Here is a 14,345-nt window from a genome sequence, read left to right on the forward strand (position 1 = left end):
GTACTAGGGATTAAATTCGGGACCTTGCGCTTGCCAGGTTGGCATTTATTCCACTGAGCTATCTCCCTGGACCAAAACTTAGGGAATTATTGATAGACTATTCATGAATATAAAAAAAAATTTAATGAGATAAATTTGAGGATTGTAATAGTTTTTAAATTAGTGTGAATAGTATTATTAATATTTGAACAGTAACTAATTGAAATTCAAGCAAGTAACTAGATTTCACCCACTTAAAGACTTTTTATTAATACTATTAATGCAATGACTAATAATAAAAATGATCAGAACCATTTGTACCAGCAGTGTTAACAAGTCAATGAGACAGTCACGTCAATAAGATAGTCATGTATGTACTACCAGTACTTAAAGTCAGTGGGAACGTGAAAGCATTTGAAGAATATTGACATTAGATCTTTCTGAAGTTGCTGTAGAACTGAATTTTGCATCCATTTGGTACTGGGCCTTTCATTTTTGGTGCATTATTACTGCTTCAATTATATTGCCTGTTGATTGGTCTGTATTATTTGGGGTTTTTATACTTGTTTGGTTCAGTTTTGGTGATTACTATGTCTCTAAGAAATCTGTCCATTTTTTTCTGGAGTCTTCAGTTTATTGGAGTATAGGTGTATAGTTACTAGTAATCTTAAGGATTTGGGAGCTGTCATGACTTCACCTTTTTTGTTTCTAATTGCTTTGATATATGTTTTTTCTTTTCTTTTCTTTTGTGATATGATTGGATAAGGGTTTGTCTCTTTCGTTTATATTCTTTTGCAGAACCAGCTGTTTGCCTTATTTTCTTTTAAAGTATTAATGTCAACTTTTGCTCTGATCTTTATAATTTCATTGCTTGTACTAGCTTTGGATTTGGGTTGTTCTTATTTTGTAGGACCTTGTTAGGGCTCACTCTTTTTTTCTAATTTGGACGTTCATAATTATCAGCTTTCATCTTAGGACTTTTACTATGTTCCACAGTTGATATATGTTGTACTGATACTAGCATTTAATTCTTGGAACTGATTTTTTCCTTGATTTCTTCTATGATTCATTGATTATTTAAGAATGTATTGTTTAATTTTCATGTACCTGCATAATCTGTGATTTCTAGTTTTGTTGCACTCTGCTCTTCCAATTTCTTTATTTATTTTTATTATTTTTTTGTGGTACCTGGGATTGAACTCAGGACTTGTGCTTACCAGGCAAGGACTTATTCTACTGAGCTATGTTTCTGGCCCATTGATTGATCTTACAATTTAAATAGTATAACTTTGATTCCCTTTCTGCTTAATTGCTTACACCACTTAGTGTATTCATTGATTTAGACTCTTTGTCATTGTTGGCTTCATTGTTTCTTTCTAGGATATCCTTGAGAATTTTGGTGGTTTTTTTGGGTGTAATGACTTGATGGTCATGAATTTCTTATGGTACTCAGGGCTGGCCAAATAGCTCAGTGGATTAAAGTGCCTGCAAGCAGGTACAGGGGTTGAGGGTTTGATCCCCAGGCCTGCCTTGCCAGCCCCGCCCCCAGGGCACTGCGCTGAGACATTGATTGAAACTAGGTGTGGTGGCACACACCTGTAATCCCAGCTCTTGGGAGGCTGTAAACAGGTGGATCACTAGGAGTACGATCTAGTAGTGAGACCCTGAGCACCTTGTAGACCCTTCCCTAAAAAAAAAAAAAAAAAAAAAATTAAAAAAAAATCATATGGTATTCTTTGTCTTATTTGAACGTCAATGTTGAAAATTTGGAATATATATTAGTCTACTTTGGAAGTAGTTTTCTTTTAGGGATTGTAGCACTTCATTCCAAGTTATCCTGATCTTTAGTGTCTAGGTTGAAAAATCTGCTGTAATTCAAATGGGTTTACCTTTGTAAGTGATTTGTGCCTTTTCTCCAATAGCATACATTCATTTATTTATTTATTTTTGTGAAAATATTTTGCCATTTAGTTCATGCTGGTCTTGAGCTCATATGTAGTCCATGTTGGTCTCAATCTCACAGCAGTCCTCCTGAATCAGTCTCCCAAGTGCAGGGATTACATATATGTACCACCATGCCAGGCTCCAACAGCTTTTTAAGATGCTGTTCTTATGTTGGTTTTCTAGGCTTATGATATGTGATGGAGAAATTTTTTTTTAATTCATGGCTATTAGGGTGTCTACATGCGTCACCGATACTATATTCTTGAAAAGGTTTTGGGTGTTTTTTTTTTTTTTTTGCGGAACTGGGGATTGAACTCAGACCTTTGCACTTGCCAGGGAAGCACTTATTCCACTGAGCCATTTCCCCAGCCTCAAAAGTTTTCTCTTATTCCTGTAAACTTTATTTTTACCATCCATGCTGCCTTGTAATTTTTTACTAATTTTAACTCATCTTAGGTAAGTCTTCTTGTATTATCTAATAGATGTTGAATCCATTTTCCATGTTCTTTTATTGTTTTTAGGTTTTTTTATTTTAGGGAAGGGTCTACAGGGTGTTTAGGTTCTCACTACTAGATTGGACTCATAGTGATATGCCTGTTTACAGCCTCCCAAGAGCTGGGATTACAGGTGCATGCCACACCCAGTCTCAATTGCTGTCTCAGCGTTCTCCAGGGGCAGGGCCAGCACGGCAGGCTTGGGAATTGAACCCCTGCCCTCTGTTTAGGATATTTCTGAGTATATGGTCAAGTATATCAGCCCTGTCTTCCAGTTCTGACACTTTTCTCATTGTTCACTTCTGCTGCCATAAATACAGTAGAAGTTTTAATCATCTGGATTTCTGTTTGGTACCTTTTTCCTGCTTGGTAGCTATTCTCTCTGTAAGGCAGGTTAGACAAGGCTGGGCTGATTAGAATGACTATTTGTGAGGTGTAGTTTGCAAGCCCGATTACTTTCCAGATAGGTCTTAGTTTTGGAAAAAAGACAGGGTTTCACTATACAGTTCAGGCTGGCTTTGAACTCACTTTGTACCTCAGGCTGTCCTCAACCTCAAACTTCCTAGGCATGTGTCACGAAGCTCAGCACTTCTTTTGCTTTAATAGTCCTCTTTGGATCTGTATTTTTTTGTATCAGTCTCCCACTTTCAGGTTCATTCTTTATCCCTGTTAAATTAGGAAAACAGTATTAGGAGGAAATGGGTGTTATGAGTCTACCTGTTTATCTTATTTCAACTTCTTATATTTCCAGTAAGTTCCATTTTTTTATGCTATGCATTTTCAGCAAATTTCTTGTCTGTCTTTTTGTTTTTCTTTTTTTTGTACTTTAGGAAAGGGTCTACAGAGTGTTCAGGGTCTCACTACTAGATCAGACTTGTAGTGATCTGCCTGTTTACATCCTCCCAAGAGCTGGGATTACAGGTGCACACCACCATACCCAGTCTATGTTACGCATTTTCATAGGAATGAAATGACATTGTGAATTGTATCTAGCACATAGTAAATTGTCTGTGAGTTGTTTCCTTACTGAAACTGTATATGATATGAAACAATAATTATTATTTTTTGTGTGTGTGGTGGAACCGGGGATTGAACTCAGACCCTTGCCCTTGCTAGGGAAGTGCTTATTCCACTGAGCCATCTCCCTGGCCCCTGAAACAAGAATTCTGTACTTTAAAACCTATTTAGTTTCTATTTTGCATGATAAATAAAATACCACTGGTGTCTTTCACACTATATATTGTGGACCCTTTTTTGGCACCAGGGATCAAACTTAGAACCTTGCACTTGCCAGGTAGGTGTTTATGTTGCTGAGCCATATCCCCAGCCCTTTTTGGCATTCATTCATTCATTCATTCATTTATTTATTTATTTATTTATTTATTTATTTATTGCAGTACTGGGTATTGAACTCAGGACCCTCTGCACTTGCCAGACAAGTAATTATTCTACTGAGCTATCTCCCTGGCTTCTAGGCCTTCTTAAGATCTAAACTCAGTAAATAATTCCAATTTCATTGTTCAGAAAATGTTAAAGTATTCTCTGACCCTATCAAAGTATTTTTGTAATTTTCCCTCCATTTGAGAAATAAGATGTATTCTGATAAAACCCCATGAAAATTATAGCTATTTTTCAAAATCTGTGTCTTTCCTTCATTACTCCTCTTGAAGCAATGTTTGACTGTTTTGAAAGCCTTGGTATGACCCAGGCTCGATGGTGCATACCTATAATGCTAGTTATTCAGGAGATTGAGAAAGAAGGACTGTACATTTGAGACTAACCTGAGCATCTTGTTCACACCCTGTTTCAAAATCAAAAGTCCAGGAGATATTGGACTGCTTGTTTAGCATACTATAGACCCTGGGTTCAATCCACAGTATTGTGTAAATAAATTAGAGCATTAGGCTGTCCCTGAGGTTTTAAGCATTTATAGGAGACTATTGTCTTGTATTTCCTTTAATGTTATAAGCCATGGATAATCCCACTGAGAAGTTTTCAGTGTTAGTATCAACTTTGGAAGGTCCCAAGATACTGTCTGGGTGTGTGTGTCCAGTTGCCATGGTTCCTGATGGAGCAGGCAGGAGTTTTTTAGTATGGAGTCAAGGGCTTGACTATGGAAGCCTATACAAGAGAAGAGGGCAAAGGGACTGAATCCATGCCTTCTAGAGTTTTGAATACCTTATTCTGGGACACAAGTTTAGGGAAAGAAGTACTTAGACTATAAAGACAGTTTGTAAAGGGTAGCAATTCATTTCTCTTTCATGCCTGGAACTGATGTCCTGTAGACTGTCAGAGGAATGCATTAGCCAAGATAACAGAGCTCCCTGATGGAAGTACTCATATTTGAACTTACATTTCAAAGCCTCTGCTACTAAATCTTTTTTAGTTAAAGACTATTGTTTAAAAAATAATTTTCTTGAGAAACAAATAGCAATGAGACTTTTTTTTTTTTTTTTTTTTTTTTGGTACTAGGGATTAAACTCAGGATATTGCACTTGCCAGGCAGGAACTTATGCCCCTGAGCTATATCCCCAGCCCTAAACACTATTAAGAGCTGTTCTTAAATTTTATCTGCATAGCATTTTAAGCTGTGAATTACTTATATTACATTTCTCACCTTAACACCTCTCCACATCTATTATATATACTTTCATCTTCACAAAGGACACTAACATTAGTGAACATTTATCTTTCCTTTGTCAATGTTACTAAGAAACACTGAGAAGCAAAAACTTTAATTTTAAAACTTTCCTAATAAACCTAGTACAACTTTTGAAAAGCTAATTCTGGAGTTCCTTTTGTGAAATTTGGGGATTTTACAGTTGAAGGTTTCAAGAATTTTGTTTTTGGGTTTGGTTTTCTGGTTTTTTGTTTTTTGTTTTTGTTTTTTGTTATACTGTGTATTGAACTCAGAAAGTTCTACCTTTTTGAGCTTTTGTGTATATCCCAAGTCTGCTTGCCTGTCTGTGTCTGTCTGTCTCTCCCTCTGTCCTTTGCTTCTCTCTCTCTCTCTCTCCCTCTCTCCCTCTCTCCCTCTCTCCCTCTCTCCCTCTCCCTCTCCCACCCTCTTTCTTCCTCCCTCTCTCTCCCTCTCCCTCCCTCTCTCCTTGTTTCCTCCTCTCTCTCCAGGCAGGGTCTCAAGATGCAGTTCAGGCTGGCCTTGAACTCACTTTGAGCCCAGGCTGGTCTCAAACTTGCAGTGATCCTCCTGTCTTAGGCCCCAGTTCTGGGATCATAGGCATGTGCAACCACATCCAGCACTGTTTTATTTTTTGTCTTAAGATAGGTTCTTACTAAGTTATACAGGTAGAACTTGAACTTGAAATGCTTCTGCTTCCCAGAATGCCAGGATTACTAGTGTATGCCAACACTCAGCTCAGGAAGTTGAATTTAAGAGACCCTTTTAGCCAGGCATGGTGGCCCATGCCTGTGGTCCCAGCACTCAGGAGGCTGAGGCAGGAGGCCAGCCTGGGTTACAGTAGTGAGTTCAAGGCCAACCTGGACTAAATAATGACCCTGTCTCAAAAGAAATAAATGATGAAATAAAAATGCAATTTAAAAAAGAGGGCCTTTTGGCTCTTGGCGAGCTAGAACATGATTCAGAAATGCTTTATGTTGGGCTGGCCAAATAGCTTAGCAGATTAAAGCACCTGAAAGCAGGCACAGGGGTCCAGAATTCAATCCCCGGGCCTGCCATGCCAGCCCTGCCACTGGGTGCACTGAGATGGCAATTGACACTGGGTGTGGTGGTGCGCGACTCTAATCCCAGCTCTTGGGAGGCTGTAAACAGGCGGATCACTACAAGTCTGTTCTAGTAGTAGACCCTGAATACCCTGTAGACCCTTGCCTAAAATAAAAAAAAAAAAAAAAGGCCTTATTTTGACAAAGAAGTGTGATATTCATCCAGAATCTGCCTTTTGTTCTGTGACAAAGACATGATTTGTTCATTCTCACCAATTTGTGTGCTCAGGTACTTACTGGAACTAGAACATTGATATCATAGAAACACCATTCAGTATACTGAGCCACTTAAGCAGTTTTGAAATGCAGTCCTGTTTATTATTCCCATCCCTAACCTGTTTCCCCCAAATCTTCAATGACTTCTTTTTCTATCCAAAACAATGCCAAATAATTCTTTCTGGCAGCCAGACTGGCCACAGTTTCGCTGTTGTCTACTTCTTTATGTTCATCTCCAGTATTCCTTCATGGACAGGTTAACCTAGCCCTTTAAAAATAATAACTACTAACTCAATTGTAAACTAATCTGTTTAAGCTTCTGTATCAATTCTTATAGTAACCATTGGATTTTGTCCACATGAATTATTTTCAGAATACAAATAATATTCAAAATGCCAATTTTATATCAGCTGTATTCTTTGTGAACTAGATTTATGGAGACTGTTAACATTTCTGGTTTAAAGAAGATAGTATTTATCACTTTGGGATAACATGGAATATTTTAAACATAGCAGATATCTTTGTGACTGTGTAACCAAAGTTAACTTTTTTTTTTTTTTTTTAAATAGGTACAGTCATAGTGCCGAAGTTCAAGTTCGACTTCAGTTCTTGACTTGTGTATTTTCAACTCTGGGATCACCTGATCATTTTAGTAAGATTTTTAATACACATGTATTTTTATTTGTTTTGATTATTGGAAAAGTATAGTTAAATTTATTCCTTTTAGATTTCTCCAGTGGTTAAGCTCAATATATTTAAATTATATCAACATTTACACAATACATCAATTGAAATTCATGTTTATGTTTTAATTAAAATTTTCCAGGTTTTATTTTTACAGGATCTTTTTAATATTTTTAAATATTTGGCCCACGATCATTGAGTACATTGCCATTTAGTGTTGTTTTTTTGCAAGTTTTTATTATAATATTGGAAATACTTTTTCTCACATTGTGTTTTCTAAGTTCTCAAGCACAGTCATCTTATTAATACTTGGGAAGATGAACATGGCTGTCACATTTGCACTCTTGCTTGTCTTTCAGAATGCCAGTTTCTCAGCAGATAAGAGACCTTTGAACAAAAATACCTTGAATAGAAAAAATATCTCTTTAGGGTGGCTTCATGTTTTTGTTTTAGAAATTTACTGACAGTTGAGTTGGAAATTGCATTATTCATTGTCAGGGCTAATCTTTTCAAAATTACTTAGGATCATAGATGATAGAGACATTTGGAGGCCCCAGTATTATTTCATTTTAAATTCAGTTTCATTGATAGTTAATCTTTCTGCTTTTTTGAAGTAGAGAATTAGAGGGGTGTGGTGACACACCCCTGTAATCCCAGCACTCTGGAGCCCTGGGAGAAGGGCTGCAAATCTGAGCCCAGAGCACTCAATGATTTGGACAGAACCTTCTTTCAAGAGAAAAGAAAGAGCTGGGGTTACTAGTGGCTGTATATTTAATGCTCTTCAGTTAAAAGCACAGTTCTGTTTTACTGTATAGTTCACTGTTATTAACAGATGCTGTTTTGTTTTCTTGGTACCAGGAATCAAACTCAGGACCTCACACTTGTCAGGCAGGTTCTATGTCCCTAAGCTATTCCTGCCCCTGAGATACTATGTTGAAGACTTACCTATTTTCATTTCTCTCCTTCATTTTAGTTATTTAATATATTTAAATTATACACTAAAGATTTTCATTTCTGTTGTCTTCCGAGGGCACACATTCTTCTTAGAATATATAATGTGTAATAGGTTATTCTTTGAAAATTTGTTAGAATTTTTTGTGATATGAATCTTTTTGGATTATTGTTATTAGGTGAATATTTTTTGAGGTATTTTTCTGTATTTGGAATTTTGTTATTTTCCAGTCATGGTTCAGGCATAACTGTCCTTTCAGATTCTGGAAAATTCCCCTATGCTTTATAGCCCCTTAAGTAGTTAGAAACTCCTGTGATATTTTTGTTCTAAGCTTTTGGATTGTCTTATTACTCATATTCATAGACATATAAAACATGTATCTGGTATTTACTATCTCAGTAACAGCTCCTTATCCTTTCCTGGTATTCCCTATAATGTCTTTTCTTTCCTTCTGAGATGTCCATTCCGTTTTTCTGTCATGGTTGGGAATTTTTCCATTTTTGGTACCAGGAATCAAACTCAGGACCTTGAGCTTGCCAGGCAGGAGCTTGTGCCACTGAGCTATATCCCCAGCCTGGGCATCTTTTAATATTTGAATCAAAAATATGAAGATTTCATCTCATTAATTTGGTTTGCAAGCTAATTGTGTCCTCAGATTTTGCTGTTGTCTATTTTAGGCCCTCTAAACTCAGTTAATAATTCCAATTTCATTGTTCAGAAAATTTTAAAGGCACTTTATTTTCTGACCCTATCGAAGTATTTTTGTAATTTTTCCCTCTATTTGAGAAATAAGGTGTATTCTGATAAAACCCCATGAAAATTATAGCTATTTTTCAAAATTTGTGTCTTTCCTTGGTTACTCCTCCTGAAGCAGCATTTGACTGTTTTTAAAGCCTTGGTATGACCCAGGCTTGATGGTGCATACCTTTGGTTATCATAAGGGTCTCTCTTAGTTTATTGATAATATGCTTATTATTATTTATCTCCTATGTATGGAAATTGTCTTTATGTTATTTCACATTATTTTTAATTCTCAAATCTTAGAACTGACTCCTTAATTTTGGGAAAATCCTTACCCAAATCACTTTACTATGATAAAATAATCTTTTTTAGGGAGAATGATAATTTATAAATTTTTTTTTTTTTTTAATTTTTTTATTTATTGATGTGTGTGTGTGCGCGGCCAGCTCAGCCCACCAGGGGGCAGGGCTGGCTGGCATGTGGTGCTGGGGGATTGAACCGCGGTCCCTGTGCTTTGCCAAGCTTGTTCTAAGTAGGTGCCTTAGACCACTGAGCCATCTCACCAGCCCCGAGAATGATAATTTAGACCAGCCAACTCTTCAGAAATACTTTATAAGTTACATGTTTTTAGGTGATTGTACATAGGTTATATTTACATTTTTAAAACATAATTTATGTGAAATTTCTTATTAAATACTTTTTCTAAAATGCTATAAGATGTCCCCTCTAGATTTTGGGCTGCAGTAATGTTTATTTTACATAGAGATAGAACCATGATTATCGTGTACTATGATTAAAAAATTTTCTGAACAGGAAGGCACAAGAATTGTTGAGATAGTAAATACTACATACATATTTTAGATAAACTGTATGTATGCATAAATACATACAAACACACACATATTCATTTAATAGATGTATCCCATCACTTGGGAGACTAAGGCAGGAGGATTGCAAGTTTGAGGCTAGCCTAGTGCTCATAGCTCACCCCTCTCAAGAGGAGAAAAATAGAAAAAGAAATGTATAATTTTTTTACATGAATGGTAAAGTGTACAATTTGTAATTTTATCTAGGATTAAGTTTAGAGCAAGTCGACATTTTATGGCATTGTTTAGTAGAAGATTCTGAGTGTTATGATGATGCACTTCATTGGTTTTTAAATCAAGTTCGAAGTAAAGATCAGCATGCTATGGGAATGGAAACCTACAAGCATCTTTTTCTGGAGAAGGTAATTTGATTTCTTAAGTTTTATATTTTACATTTATTTTCTGTATTTTTTTATCTTGTAAAATAGGAGCTATGTAATATTTTAATCTCTTTCTTCCTTTTTGACATAGCTTTTTAAAAATCAGGTAATGCACTGATTTTGTCAGTCTTTACAAAATATTTTGCCACTCAGATTTTGCTTTAAGTATTTATTGCTAAGTTAGTGTTTACTTTTGTATTTATAGATATTTTCTATTCCTTAGATAAAATTCTCAAGTTAAACCACAATTAGCATAGCTTATGAGAAAAAAAAAGTTTATGAGGAAAGCAGTACTTATAGATATAGATTGGAGGGACATTTGTTTTAAAGAATCCTTAATAAAATTCTGCCATTTTTAAAGGTGGTTCTAAAACCTACAAGTGAGGACTGTATTCTGTGACTCTTTCTGATTTTAATGGTTGTAGCAAAGATAGCCAGTTTCCAGATATAGATCCCTGGGAAAGCATTTCACTGAGCATGTTCATGGTAGTAAAGATGTAATTGTTAGTCTCCCTCACTAGCTTCCATGGTTGGTTCAGGTGATAATTTTCCAAAATGAGCTATTCCCCACTTTAATTTTAAAAGTCAGTGGGAAAAAGGCAGCAGACTTACATTTACAGATTTTGAAAGTTCTTTGTGAACTCTGTCTCTGTATATGACACTTTGTAGTGTATATGAGGTGTGATTCCAAAATACAGTGAATAAATTTTGAAAAATCATTAATTATAAGACACGCTATTAACCCTTCTCAAGTATTCTCCCTCATTTTGAACACACTTCTTCCATTGTATTGCCACTTTGTGAAGCAGTTTCAGAAATACTCTTTCATGACTATCTGTAATTATACTCTTGAGACAGCTTTGATATTTTAAATAGATTCAAAACGTTTACCCTCTGTATTAGTTACTCTTCTCTTGTTGCTGGAAGTACCCAATACTCAAAATGAGGGAAGAAAAAGTTTATTTAGCTCACAGTTACTGGAGGTTTCATAGTTTAAAACAGCCTGAATTAAGTAGCAAGTCCTTGGAGTCTTATTTGCTCAGGAAAGAGGATCACTGCCTCTGTCTTCTCCAAACATCTCTCTGTTCAAGGTGGCCTCAATCACAGACACTGCCTTCTCACGCTACAGGGTCTGGAGGAGAGGCTTGGGCACTGCCATGTCCAGGATGATGTGCTCCACACCCGAGAGACCATAGACTGGGATGGAGCGGGGCAGAGTCCATGCTGCCAGTTTAATGATTCTTGCCTCTCTGGCCCTGCCCTGGTCCTCTAGCTCTGCCCCTCAAACCACTCACTGCTCCTGGAGCCATGACTGCCCCATGATTTACAGGTGGCTTTGGGGTGCAACTGGATGCAAACTATAACACCCTTCTTGGCCATTTTGACTTTGGGAATAGCCAGAAGTTTCATGGTGCCAGATATGAATTAAGATGGATAAGGATACACTGTAATGTTTTTATAACCTTGCCTTTTTGATAACACTCAGCAGCATCATTCATATTTTTTGACCATACCTCACAACACAAAAGGTTACCAGAACTGTTTCCCAGTGTGCTATGGACAATGTCCTCAGTGTGTTTGACTTTTTGGGTTAGGGAGTCTTTTGAAGGGCATTAATGGCAATGTCTTTTTTGCTGTAATACATTTTTAAAATTAAAATACACACTGTCTTTTTTGGATCAGGCTGTATATATAGAAGTTTTAGGATAGTTCTGGTGAACACTTTAGAGCTTTCAATAAATGCAGTCCACGCTGGCACATGTGCCCTAGGTTCTCCATGACTTTTACAAAATACTGGTTAATAGTACATCCCTGACCAAACTGCAGACAGATCTTCATTTAAATCTAAAACTCTTAACTTTTAACACAATTTATAGATATGGCCACATGTACAGTATCAACTGTATATTATACAGGTATATAACAGATGTTAAAATATTTTTATTCATTTCCTGTAATTTGGTTCCATGTATATTTTGAAAATTAAAACATACCACAGGTTTCATTTATGCCTGAATAGAATTTCTCATTAATTTTAAAAATTATCACAAAATCTGAGCTGGTATTTTTCCTTCTACACTGGTTTTAGTAAAATTAAATTTGCAATTTATCTAATAAAATAAAATGTTAATTTACCACACTAACACAGCTTTAAAATTTGTTTCTCAAGATGCCCCAGCTAAAACCTGAAACTATTAGCATGACTGGCTTAAACCTGTTTCAGCATCTCTGTAACTTGGCTCGATTGGCTACCAGTGCCTACGATGGTGGCTCAAACTCTGAGGTACGGCTCTCAACTTACTGTTTTATTATGCCAACTTGTTGAATTTTCCATGTTCCTTAAATTACATCACCAGATATCCTTCTACTAATCACTGAATTTATTAACCAAAATGCTTTTTCTTCCTAAATTTTTAAAAGCTTCACTTTCTGATTTTTGAAGTTTTATATATCAAATGTAATGATTCTCCCCTCACACCCCCCCTCCATTGGAAATAACCTTGAATGTAATAAAGACAAACCCATAGAAAAGCTACTTGAATTTTTTTAATCATTCATTCATTCATTTGGTACAGGAGGGGCCGGGGAGATGGCTCAGTGGAATAAGTGCTTCCCCTTCAAGCACAAGGGACTGAGTTCAATCTCTGGTACTGCCAAAAAAAAAAAAAAAAAAAAAAAAAAATCGTTTCGTACAGGGTCTCTCTGTGCAGCTTGGACTCATAGTGATGCTCCTGTCTTAGCCTTCCTAGCACTGAGATTATAGGCGTGCACCACCACACCCAGTTTCATTGTTCTGCCCTGAGCAGCATGTAGTACCTGGGATCGAACCTGGCTACTTGTTCTTGCCAGGCAGGTGCTTAGAGTGTGGAGCTATCATCTCTCCAACCCTTTTTCTTTTTCTCTTCTTCTCTCCTCTTTCTCTTTCTCTTTCTCTTTCTCTTTCTCTTTCTCTTTCTCTTTCTCTTTCACTTTCACTTTCACTTTCACTTTCTCTCCCTCTCCCTCTCCCTCTCCCTCTCCCTCTCTTTCTTTTTGTCTTTGAGATAAGAGTGTCACTGTGTAGTTCAGGCTGGCCTTGAGCTCATTTTGTAACTCATGGCTGGTCTCCAACTTACAGTGATCCTCCTGACTCAGCCTCCTGAATGCTGGATTATAGGTGTGTGCCACCACACCTAGCTTGAATGTACTTTTAGTCTTAAAAGAAGTTCCTCCATAGTCAAGTATTTTTTGTTAAATCAAAAGTTAATTTATCTGATTTGGTTTTTGTTTTGCCATTTGGCATAGCCAAACTTTTAGTTTCTCTTGCATAATTTAATCCTAGAGTTCCTCCTAGTAACTTGTGTTCTGGAATAGAATATCAGTTAGGGAGGCACGGTGATCAGTATTTTTTCCCACCAATGTATTTGGTTGTTACAGGCTCTTACTATACAGCTTGAACTCATAATGATCCTCCTGTTTTCAGGCTCCCCAGAGCTGGGATTACAGTCTAAGCCATGAATCTGTGACTGGCTCAGCCCACCCTGTAGGCAGGGCTGGCACAGCATGTGGTGCTGGGGATCCAGCAGCTGTCCCTGTGCTTGCCTAAGCAGGTGCTTTCGTACACTGAGCTGTCTTGCTGGCCTGGTGATCATTTTATTGCCTGAATGCTCTAACAAATTTCTAGTCTTCTATTTTTTTAATTTTTGGAATCACAATTTCATTTATTTTATTTTATTAATTTTTTGTATTCTGAAGTTCATTTGTATGTGAAACATACTTTCTCTTTTTTAAAATTTTTATTCATTTTAATGAGAAAAAAGATAAAATAGCAGTGAAACAGTTTTAAAACAGGTTAATAGGATGTTTACAGTAATTAATACATTGCATAGTTTTATTGTAAAAAAAAAAGGGAAGAAAAATATATACACAAGAGAGTTAGGATATACAGCTACTTTCTCTTAGTTCACTGAGAATAAAAGTTTGTACTGATATTGTTTAGACAAGATATGTTTGCATCTTGTCCTCTGAATAACTACCACAAAAACAACAAATTGCTAGTCTTATATTTGTTTTAGGGATATATCCTACTTTGTTGGCTGCTGGATATTGTTCAATGCATTATCCTTCACAGTTGTAGCATACATTCTTAACTTGGAATGTTTTCCTTATTGGATGTTCCAGTTAATGATAGCTTTCATTTGTTTAGTATGCATTCTTTTTTTTTTTTTTCCCCTCTTTTCAGAAGTTTGTATTATATTAGGAGAAAGATATAAGAACTAATGTTTCTTTTCTTTTTGGTACCAGGAGTTGAACTTTGTGCTTGCCAGGCCAGTCCTATGGCCACTGAGTTATGTCACCGGCAAAAAAA

General features: G+C 36.4%; 1 protein-coding gene across 3 annotated transcripts in view; it reads left to right on the forward strand.

The window, feature by feature from the left end:
• Usp34 (ubiquitin specific peptidase 34) overlaps positions 1-14,345 on the forward strand; it is a 266,917-nt gene that overhangs the window by 113,644 nt on the left and 138,928 nt on the right. For all 3 annotated transcript variants that reach the window (XM_004636176.3, XM_023720837.1, XM_023720838.1), the window contains 3 exons: positions 6,944-7,026; positions 9,825-9,979; positions 12,168-12,281. In XM_004636176.3, the coding sequence (XP_004636233.1) occupies positions 6,944-7,026; positions 9,825-9,979; positions 12,168-12,281 (352 nt within the window). The remainder of the gene's footprint in view (positions 1-6,943; positions 7,027-9,824; positions 9,980-12,167; positions 12,282-14,345) is intronic.

The sequence above is a fragment of the Octodon degus genome, unplaced genomic scaffold (assembly GCF_000260255.1).
Source record: "Octodon degus isolate 3935 unplaced genomic scaffold, OctDeg1.0 scaffold00078, whole genome shotgun sequence".
Lineage (NCBI taxonomy): Eukaryota > Metazoa > Chordata > Mammalia > Rodentia > Octodontidae > Octodon > Octodon degus.